This window comes from Euprymna scolopes, chromosome 6 (genome assembly GCF_053919585.1).
Source record: "Euprymna scolopes isolate OS-2025 chromosome 6, ASM5391958v1, whole genome shotgun sequence".
Taxonomy (NCBI): domain Eukaryota; kingdom Metazoa; phylum Mollusca; class Cephalopoda; order Sepiida; family Sepiolidae; genus Euprymna; species Euprymna scolopes.
Window position 1 is genome coordinate 51,123,727 of NC_136487.1, and position 11,037 is coordinate 51,134,763.

General features: G+C 35.6%; 1 protein-coding gene across 7 annotated transcripts in view; it reads right to left on the reverse strand.

The window, feature by feature from the left end:
- The window catches only part of LOC145277647 (fasciclin-2-like), a 248,853-nt gene extending 239,828 nt beyond the window's left edge, over positions 1–9,025 (reverse strand). For all 7 annotated transcript variants that reach the window (XM_080129239.1, XM_080129237.1, XM_080129238.1 and 4 more), the window contains exon 1: positions 7,940–9,025. In XM_080129239.1, the coding sequence (XP_079985365.1) occupies positions 7,940–8,000 (61 nt within the window). In that variant the 5' untranslated portion in view covers positions 8,001–9,025. The remainder of the gene's footprint in view (positions 1–7,939) is intronic.
- Positions 9,026–11,037: the final 2,012 nt, after the last annotated feature.

Sequence of the window (11,037 nt, forward strand, 5' to 3'; positions counted from 1 at the left end):
AAAGGGGGGAGAGAGACGGGGGGGGAGAGAGACGGGGGGGGAGAGATCGAAAGGGGGAAGAGAGACGGGGGGGAGAGATCGAAAGGGGGAAGAGAGACGGGGGGGAGAGATCGAAAGGGGGAAGAGAGACGGGGGGGAGATGGAAAGGGGGAAGAGAGACGGGGGGGAGATGGAAAGGGGGAAGAGAGACGGGGGGGGAAGATCGAAAGGGGGAAGAGAGACGGGGGGGGAGATGGAAAGGGGGAAGAGAGACGGGGGGGAGATGGAAAGGGGGAAGAGAGACGGGGGGGGAGATAGAAAGGGGGAAGAGAGACGGGGGGGAGATCGAAAGGGGGAAGAGAGACGGGGGGGAGATCGAAAGGGGGAAGAGAGACGGGGGGGAGATCGAAAGGGGGAAGAGAGACGGGGGGGAGATCGAAAGGGGGAAGAGAGACGGGGGGGAGATCGAAAGGGGGAAGAGAGACGGGGGGGAGATCGAAAGGGGGAAGAGAGACGGGGGGGGGGAAGATCGAAAGGGGGAAGAGAGACGGGGGGAGAGATCGAAAGGGGAAAGAGAGACGGGGGGTGGAGAGATCGAAAAGGGGGAGAGAGACGGGGGGCGAGAGATCGAAAGGGGGAAGAGAGACGGGGGGGGGAGGTCGAAAGGGGGAAGAGAGACGGGGGGGGAGGTCGAAAGGGGGAAGAGAGACGGGGGGGGAGGTCGAAAGGGGGAAGAGAGACGGGGGTGAGGTCGAAAGGGGGAAGAGAGACGGGGGTGAGGTCGAAAGGGGGAAGAGAGACGGGGGGGGAGATCGAAAGGGGGAAGAGAGACGGGGAGGGGGAGATCGAAAGGGAGAAGAGAGACGGGGAGGTGGAGATAGAAAGGAAGAAGAGGTACAGAGGGGGAGATAGAAAGGGAGAAGAGGTACAGAGGGGGAGATAGAAAGGGAGAAGAGGTACAGAGGGGGAGATAGAAAGGGAGAAGAGGTACAGAGGGGGAGATAGAAAGGGAGAAGAGGTACAGAGGGGGAGATAGAAAGGGAGAAGAGGTACAGAGGGGGAGATAGAAAGGGAGAAGAGGTACAGAGGGGGAGATAGAAAGGGAAAAGAGGTACAGAGGGGGAGATAGAAAGGGAAAAGAGGTACAGAGGGGGAGATAGAAAGGGAAAAGAGGTACAGAGGGGGAGATAGGAAGGAAGAAGAGGTAGAGAGGTTGAGATAGGAAGGGTAGAGAGGGGGAGATAGGAAGGGAGAAGAGGGAGAATAGAGATAGAGGAGGGAAATAGAAAGGGAGAATACAGGAAGGGGGAGATAGGAAGGGTAAATATATAGAGAGAGGGGGGATAGGAAGGGAGAGAGAAGAGGTTGGATATGAAGGGGGAAGGGGGGACAGGAAGAGAGAAGAGGAGGAGGAAGTAGAAAGGGAGAAAAAGGAGAGGGAGAAAGAGGGGGGAGAAAGGAAAGTGAGGGAGAATAAGGAAAGTGAGGGAGAATAAGGAAAGAGAAAGGAAAGAGAGGGAGAATAAGAAAAGAGAGGAAGATGGAAGAGAACGCGTGAAAGAGGATGGGGGAAAAGGAGGAGAAGAAGAAGGGAGAGGATGGAAGATAGAGAGTGGGGTGGCAAAGTTGGCGAGAAAAGGGTAAAGCGATATCTACAAAATAAAAAAAAAACTACTTTTTCATTTGAATAGCACAGTCTTGGAAAAGGTAGGGGATTCATTAATATACAGATGGTTGGGAATAACAACGGACGCACTACTCCCCTCCTTAAACCATAGTTGAAATAAAACGAGGTGGAAGGATTATGATCATTCATTAACCCCTTTCCTGGAGCTGGTGGGAAGGTGCAAGCAAACAAAGAACTGGGACAACTGTTACCCCGACCTTATTATTTATTTAAAAAGGTATCTTATAACGTTAAATAAAAATTAACTTTTCCACAATATTTGTGGAGATGGGAGCAAATTTTGTTTTCAATAGCTGTGTGTGTGTGTGCGTGTGTGTGTGTGTGTGTGTGTGTTAGAAACAATTCTTTACGCAAAGTATTGGAATATAAATTATCAGAAAAAATCATCGTGATCACATGTCGACTATTTCAATTTTTAACTGAAGATTTTCAATTTAAAACATGATAGAGGGGGAGGGGAAGTGATTTATTCTTACTTTTATAATTTCTTATTCACTAGAAGTTTCCAGGCAAATTTTATTACCAGTGATCGCTCACCTGAAAAATCAGGTGGTTTCTCTGGAATCTGAATGATAAGTCCAGCAGGATTCCCATATTTCTGCTTGCTGCACTGCCACTGCACATCGTTTTGCGTTCTGGTGACAGTCATTCTTACCAAAGAATTGTTGCTATCATCATCATCATCATCAGTAATATTAAAGAAGTATTTTTTGACTAATGATAGCATTTCCTTTTCAGGACTTCAAATTTATCCGTGCTTATCAAAATTTATTCACACTCTTTGGAGATCTTGTTTTATTTAAACAGTAATCTAAACTTTGATATGAATATATACAGATGAAATTATAAATATTTCATCAATGTATACCCTAAAAAAGTGTATGAAGCGTTCGGAATGATTCAGACGACAGAGAGTCCTTTTTACATGGGAAAAAATGGAAAACGTTCGTCGTTGTTTTTAATGTCAAATCAAATGGGAGCGGATTGTGGCTGCAAATTTAGTTTCCCAATCTGCGAATGTTGCTTATTTGGCTGGATTGTCACCGTTCACACGTCACTTGTACATGGTGGTTGAAGGTAGGAGGAAGGGCGACTGATAAGAGAAACGGCGAGAATATAGAATCAATATGTAAATTAAAAGAGGGAGGGGAGAGAGAAAAATGGGGAAGAGAAGAAGAGATGGATCGGAGAGAGATAAAAGGGAATCGGGAGATAGAAGAGGGATGATCTATTATACATCAGTGACCCCGTATTTCCAGGAATCCTATTCACTTTGTGAAATTATACATAACAAATATTTATTTTCTCTCAAGGGAGTTAGACACATGGTAGGTGTTAAGTTGAAAAGTCGGTGAACTAATATTCTGGCCTACAAGAAATATCTGAGCAGTCCGTCAGTATTCAAGGGATTAGCAATAAAGTAACCCTTTCTCAAAGAGAAGGTAAAGCCTAGGATGGACAGTTACTGTCGAAGACGTATCCCCGACTAGTTACCGACCCAACAGTTTACTGATGAACTAGTTCATAATTAAATATTGGGTAATACTACTGATAATACGTGAAATATTTGTAAAATACTTTTAATTTAAAGTGAAATTGTTAATTGCGTAGATTAATAGTTTGCCGCATTTTTTTTTTTTTTTTTGACAAATCGAATGTCTGAAGTTGAGATCAACAAGTAAACATTTTTTGTTTGGCAAAAATTTAAAAAGTAAAAGTAGAATAAGAAAATTACAAAAATAACATTTATTTAAAATTACACTTGTACTTACCCGGCGTTGGCCGGGAATCTTTGTACTTTCATTTTTGTCCTCGATCTTCGTCCTCTCTCTCTCTCTCTCTCATTATATATATATATATATATATATATATATATATATATATATATAATTTTGAGTGTTACGTTTAATTATTATGGTATCGTTTAGTTTAGTTATTAAATTGAATGTGAAGAAGCGCCCTAAAATTTGTAAAGTCGAAAACTAATTTCTATTCAACAGAATAAATGATTCAAAATTCCTTTCAAATTCCGAAGAGTGATTAAGTAAATTTTCTTTTTTAAAACGGTTCAAAGGTTTAAAATGGTTTGTTTAAAACCAAAATACATTCTAGTAAATTTAAATTTCGTAATTTTTGCTCTAAGTTAACTTTACACCATTGTATTTTCGATTTCAACGAACACGTAGAGGCGAGAAAGCGCACACGCAAATACATCCGAATTCGATTTGATAAAATCAATGAACTTCCGATGGATCGTCTTTCTCTTTAATTATTCATTAGAGAATTACTTAAAATTATTTTTACTTTACCATCAAGTTGACGACGATAACAAAATGTAAAAATAAACATCTTTTTTTGTTTTCCTTATTTTCCTATCATCATTGAAAACTTTAAGGTTAACCCTTAGTTGAACATAAGTGGTCAGTAAAGGAGAAATCCTTTTAGATTGAGGCAGATTTTATATCAATTCAGAGTGCACCTTTTTCCTACATTAAAAACTGACAATTTAACTAACTCTGGTTATCACCTTCTAGTTTAGTCACCCTGTGTTTACAAAGGCTTTGTGTGGAGTTAAGCTGTCAAATGCAAAATGAAACGAGGTCTTCTTTTTTCAATTGTACTTTATAAAATCACCAAACGAACAAAAAACAAATTGAGTTATCAATTTTTTGTTAGTTATTTTTATTTTATATCCGACAACTCCGCACAAAGTCTTTGCAAACACAGGGTGGCTAAACTTGAAGATTACCCAACTCTGTACTCACGGGAATGCATAGATACATGTGAGCGTTTTTTTTTTATTGGTTTTCTCTATTTCAGATTAATGAATAAGCTAAGTGATCGGATCGACTATCGTCGGGGGCTACCCGAAAGCTCTCCTTTCATTAAGTGATATACAGATGTAGGGGAGGGCGCCACTATTTTTAAGATTACTTGACTTGCTTTTAATCCTCCTCCTATAATGCTCAATGTTTAGCAAGGGGGGGTATCATTTTTTAAGTTTTTGATATGACTCGAACGAGTATTGAACTCCGGTTTTTTGGCTCATTTTGCCATTTTTTTTTTTTTTTTACAGCAAATCAAATCGTCTTCACGGTCACTAAGTATTACGTATCATTTTACGAGGTTGAAATAACTGAAAACGTTCTTTGGGGGGGGGGGGGAGTTGGGCGTGGTGGTCGATAATCATGAACTTTGATGTATTCAATATCGATAAAGAAAAGTGAAAACATTTTGAAAGATCGAGTGATTAAATCGAATTTTTTTTCTGCCAAAGAAGGAGAGAAAAAGGTGCGTATTTCGTCCGCATTGCAACAAAACGCATTTTTTTTTGTTGTATCCCGCGAAGAAATCTTCCCGCAATGAAAAAATAGCATTTTATTCTCATTAACCAGTTTTAAATATATTATTATTATTTACAAAGGAAATGAAATAATTTTCATTTTCCTGTCTTAAATAATTTGAATCGGCAGAAAATCCGTAAATAAAAATGTAAAATTTTACTCTGAGATAAATGAATTTCTGTATATTGTGAACCTGAAATCCTGTGAAATTTCATATATTTGTAAAAATAAATTTTAAAAATCTATCATCTTTCAAAAAATTAAAAAAAAAAAAAAGTTGATCAAAGCGTTCGTTTTTGACCAAACGTCCGTAATTCGCTCAAAAATAATCGCAACATTAAAAAAAAACTGATTTAAAAAAAATCAATCTAGAGTTTAAATTTTTAAGTTGAGAAAAAATGAGAGGAAGAATTCAACATATTCTAGGGGGGGGGGACAAGGATAAGGACAGAATTTGCAGGGAGGGAAAATCAGATTTGTATCAAAAGACTTCAAAAAATGCCCGCGTCTTATTCTCTTGTTGAACAAGTCATAATAAAGGATGAAATTATCAAATATTTTTCTTAATTTCATCAAAATGACCTTGAATTATGGAGGATCCGTTTTTAATTCAATTCGCGGACATTCGTTTTAATATTGCGGGTCATTTTAGTGTGAAGAAGAAAGAAAAACTGGTATTTAGGGATTTTTTGAGGCATTGGTGGTCAAGGATTAGGGTTTCATTCGAAAGAGAGAGGGGTGTAGAAATCCATTAACAAATATTTAAAACTCTTCATTTAAAAATGTATAGCATTATTTTATATATTGGCATTATAGGAGAGAGAGAGGGTTTAGGTTTTAAAATAAAGATTTCAAAAATTATATATTATAAAAAAAGAAATTATTTTAAAGGTTTTCAAAACGAACTGAGGAAAGGGTTAGCGACCCCCCCCCCCCCTCACGCCAATGTTTTGGCCTTTGTTGCAACTACAGTAGTCATTTTTTTGTTGTTTTTTTTGTTTTTTTTATAGGAGTTTTCCTGGGACAATTCCCAATCCCTTGTAAAAAAAGGTTCGAGGGAAAGAAAAGATTTCCAACAGATACGGGGGGAGGGCAGATCCTAATTAAAATAAAAAGGTCGAAAACTTTGAATTAAGATCTGATCAAAAATTGTCGATACACGGAAAAAAGGAATTGTTATAAGCTTTTAGACGATAATAGAAAAAGATCGGCGTTATAAGCACTTAAAAAAAAACAAAAAAAAAAAACAGATTTTCAGAATTTATTTAGAAAAAGAAAAATATTTTCACCGATTTTAAAAGACATGCGATAGATTTTCGAAATCAGTTTTAGCCATCATTCTTGTTATAGAACGAAAAAAAACCCATTCCACCTACACTAATTAAAAATAGGCAATTAAGCAGGTAAATTGATTCATTTTTACATTAAAAATAAAACAGATAATCAGATATTTTAAGTGTTTCTTTAAATATTGAGGAGACTAAAACAGGGTCACTTGAAACAACGAAAAACAATATTGTTCATATAAAATCATTTTTGTATTTGCGATTTAAAAAGTCACGCATTTCATTTATAGATTTAAATTTTACCGGTTTTAAATTCAGTAAACTGAATTTCCGAATTTGAAAAGATTAGAATAACTTTAATTTTAAAACTAAATAATTTTTTTTATTCAAATTCTATATTTTTCAACGTTTTTTTTTTTGTGGTTCAGTTGTGCGTCTACAAGGAAAACAATCTTCGCACGCGTCCCTAATCGTAGCAAAGATTTTTTAAAAATTTGTAATTTAAAAAAAAAAAAAAAAAAAATGGTAAAATTGATGAGGATTTTAATAATTAGAAACTATTTAATCAAATCTTGATTTTTTTTAATAATTTTTTTACTAAATTTTCAAATTATATGTAAAAAAAAAAAATTCTTAAAACAAAATATTTAATTTTTTTTGGGGGGGGGCTCGAAATATTTATAGGATTTATAGTGATGAAACGAAGATTTTTTAAAATAAAATATAAAAACATAAAACGTTCATGATTAAACAACATTTTTGTTTTAACGATTTTTTTGCGGCCGTTCGTAAACACCTTGTTTTGAAAATTGTTAAAATTAAAAATAAGACTAACCTGAGAGAAATGAAGAGTTAATAATTGATTTAAGGTTAAAAATAAATGTTAATGGCGAATTGAAATTTTAGGTTTGTATTAATGTAAAAAATAAAATAAAAAACGATTGGGTCCCAACAAATGTTTTTTTACGTTACAGTGTCCCAAATTCTTTTAAAAACGTCACTTGTTTCCTTTTCATATCATATCTCAACATGTAGTGATTAAAAAAAATACTAGTAAAGGCTTTTATATCGATTCTTTCTTCGAAGAGAACTTAGACATTTTGTTTTGCTTACTTTAATATAAAAAATAAAAATAAACAATAACTCAATAATTGGGGAGCAAAAAAAAAAGGGATTAAGTCAGATGACGATTAAATCCAAATTTAATATTTTGTAGAAAAAATATCACTTAAATTATGGAAAAAAAAATCGATATTAAATAAAATCTTCATGAATTACGTTTTTTACGAGAATTAACGACGCAGAAAAGAATATAAATTAAAAAAAAAAACTACAAATCGAAACAGAATGGACGCCTTTGGAAAGGTGAATTTGGGACGCCGAAAACGTATAGTAAAAATCGAGAAATCAAATAAAATTACGCCTTTTGAAAAAGGAATTTAGGACGCTAAAACATGAACAACCGGTTGTTTGTTTTGTTTTTTTCGACAGAGGGTTTTTTTTTTTAGAGGGAAAACAAGAAATGGAGAAAAAAAACCCAATAAAACATGAAAATGTTGGTTGTAAATGGAGAAAAAAATCTGGAAAATAAATGAATAATGTTTATACAATATTTTTTTTTGTCGTTGGATTTGTTTGCTTACCTGAGGCATGGAAGAAGAAGATAGTCACGAAAAGAAAAACGTAAGAGAAAGCGCCATCCATTTTGAAAGGAAAAAACTGGGAACTTTTTTTTAAGGGAATTTTTTAAAAAAAAAATCCCTTATTTTTTGGAATTAAAAAAAAATGTTAAAAGAAAAGAGTAAGAATCATCCAATATATATTAATATATATATTCCTCCTTTGGGTTTGTATTTTTTTTTTTTTTTTTTTTTTTTGCAAGTCTAGTCGTCCGTTGTTTGGTAATTTCTCAAAAACTGCGGCTCAATTGGATTGACTTGGATATTCGCGTGACTTTTTTTTTCTTGATCTACATACATAAGCACATATATGTATGTATATCTACACACATACACACTGTGCTACACACACTCACGTGTGTTTTATTTATTATATGTGTTTTTTAAGTTAGACTGACCATCGACGATGGTGTTTCTCCTTTGAATAACAATCAATGGATGAAGAATAAGAATCAAGTCTAGTATCCGAAGCGAGCGGTCTACAATTCATACAAGTACCTACTTATTATCTATGTGTGTGTGTGTGTGTGTGTCTGAGAGAGAACGCTGCTACTACTACTACTACGATTTAGTAAAACTACTACTACTAACAATAACAAACTAGTGTTGTTATATTATATTATTATATTGGCGTTTGTTGTGATCACTCGAGGTGACAGTTGGTTAAGAACTGTTTGCTCAGGGTAGAGTAACAAAAAAAAAAAATTAATAAAAAAAACGAGGAGTAAAAAAAAGGTACTCCACTACTTTTTAAAGGGAAAATTGATTAGCTGTATATATAAACATAAATATATATATACATTCAATATACCGATCGTAATGTTATTCCTAGTTTAACCTCTGAAATTTTTTTTTTTTTTTTTACGTTTTGATTATTATATTTTTTTCTTTTTGTTAGTCTCTTGTATTCTTATTCTTCCGATAGAGACAAGGAAATAGCTTCTAATTTTCTCTTTCTCTCTCCTTTCCTTTTGGGTCGGCGTTATTTTCCCTTCTCCCTCGACAAGAAAAGCGCACACACACTCGTTCGCCTTTGCCGGTCGCAAAAGCAGAAGGATTTCTGAGGTGGTAGGAGGAGAGAGAGAGTGTATAAGAGGGAGAGAGGGAGGAACACGAGTAAACAAAAAAAGGGAGGACGGTAGTGGGAGATTAACAATGGAGAAAGGGAGTGATTGGGGGGGGGAGAATTGGGAATGGTGGCAGATGGTTGATAATTAGAGTAGTCGTTGGGAAGGGGAGAGACTTAAATAGAACGGGGAAAGGGGAAGAGGAAGACAACATTACAATGCAAAAAACGTAAAAACAACAACAACAAAAAAGACTTTAGTAATTGCAGTAGTAGTAGTTATAATAGTAGTCTGCTTATATTTTTGCAGTAGTAATACAATTAGTACTACTAGTTTTTTTCTTTAGTTCGGAGAGGAATTTATTCTCATTATTACTGCTATTGCTGTTGTTGTTGTTGTTATTATTTGACTCCTCACAAGGTCGATTTTTAATGTGGGTGAAAATCCAGCTCCCGCAAAAAGGGATACTCTGGAGAGAAACAAAAATAAAAATTACTTCAGTCTATAAGGATTTCTCCTGACCGAGGACAGAAAAGATGAAAGAACAGATACTACACTTTGCTCCTAGCCAAAAGGTCAAGCTACTATTTACTACTATTCGGTGTATTTATCCGACGTTGCTGGATGAAGATTTATTGCTTGAAGAAAATTTTTTTCCATATTCCATTTTTATTTCCCCTTGTTTTGTCATTTTACTGTAATAAATATTTTGATACCAATGCGGAATACAGGCCGTGCTGCAATAATAACGTTATTATTTATGAACGCATTCTTAACACAGTGTTTTGTAACTAGTCTGTACTTTCACCTAACAATTGGGAGGGAGGTGACGGTGGTAGTCAACGGACTGACAACATGGGTGTTCGAATCCAGTTCGTTCCACAAAAATCACTTACACTTAGGATGTTGGCAATCTTATTGTATAGTTGTACACGTTGTCTAGAATTCTGACCACAAAAATATCAGGGAAACCAATGGCAACAATATAATCTTCGAATTCACACGATATAACGATGATCTAACAATTTGATAAAAAGAAAGAAACTGAACCTAACTCGAAAATCCTATCTAAAAATAGCACGGCTTGTATTCTGCATAATTTCATAAATAGTATATATAACTTTAGTTTTCAATTAATAATAAATAAAATAAATCCGGGTGCGTTTGTCAAAGTTACGTATAGGCGGAAAACACACGCACAGGCACCCGGGATTTTGTCTGATCGCCTTGATCAATATGGATGTTGCTTTTTTTTTTTTTTTTTTTTTTTTTTTTACAAAGGAGTCACCATTTATCAAGACTCGTATACCACTCAAGGATAAGGGTTACAGAGTCAATGGGAAATTATCGTAGTAATCGTTAGTAGTGAAAATTTGGTAAATTGGATTACTTAAGGGGGCTCATCAAGAACTTGTTCACGTTAGAATTCAAGACCACCATAAGTTGGGAAGCAGAAAAACGGAACAGAGTTCCATAGGCGCGCAGTAAAGAATCTTTGTTCATGGTTAACCCCATTTTTATTTTAAAGTTATTGTCATTACCAAATTGTTGTTGCTGTTATTTTTAGGTAAATATTGTTAAACTAGCGAGGGCACCAGCACCACCGGGCCTTGCCTGTTGTAAAATACGCCTCAATATATTTTAATTCATGCTGATTTCGTATCTATTATTACAGGGTGATTGAATTTTATATTATACCTAATATATAGTAGTGATTTCAAAAGTTTTTAAAAAATGATCTAGTTGCTATCAGCTACAATCGAAACCAAAACATTTAGCGCTCCGCTCCGCAGCGCACAGCGCAGAGCTCCAGCCACGTTCCCTACCGTTTGAGCTATTGACAGATAGATAAAGTTAAAATTAAAATCTAAATTAAACCACTTCCAGCTTTTTTTTTTCTTCCTTTGAAGATTGTAATGCTGGGTATGGGGCAGCCAAACCAGCTGCCAACATTGCCCCGCTTTTTTATTGAAACCAACCGAGAGCTCTTTTTAG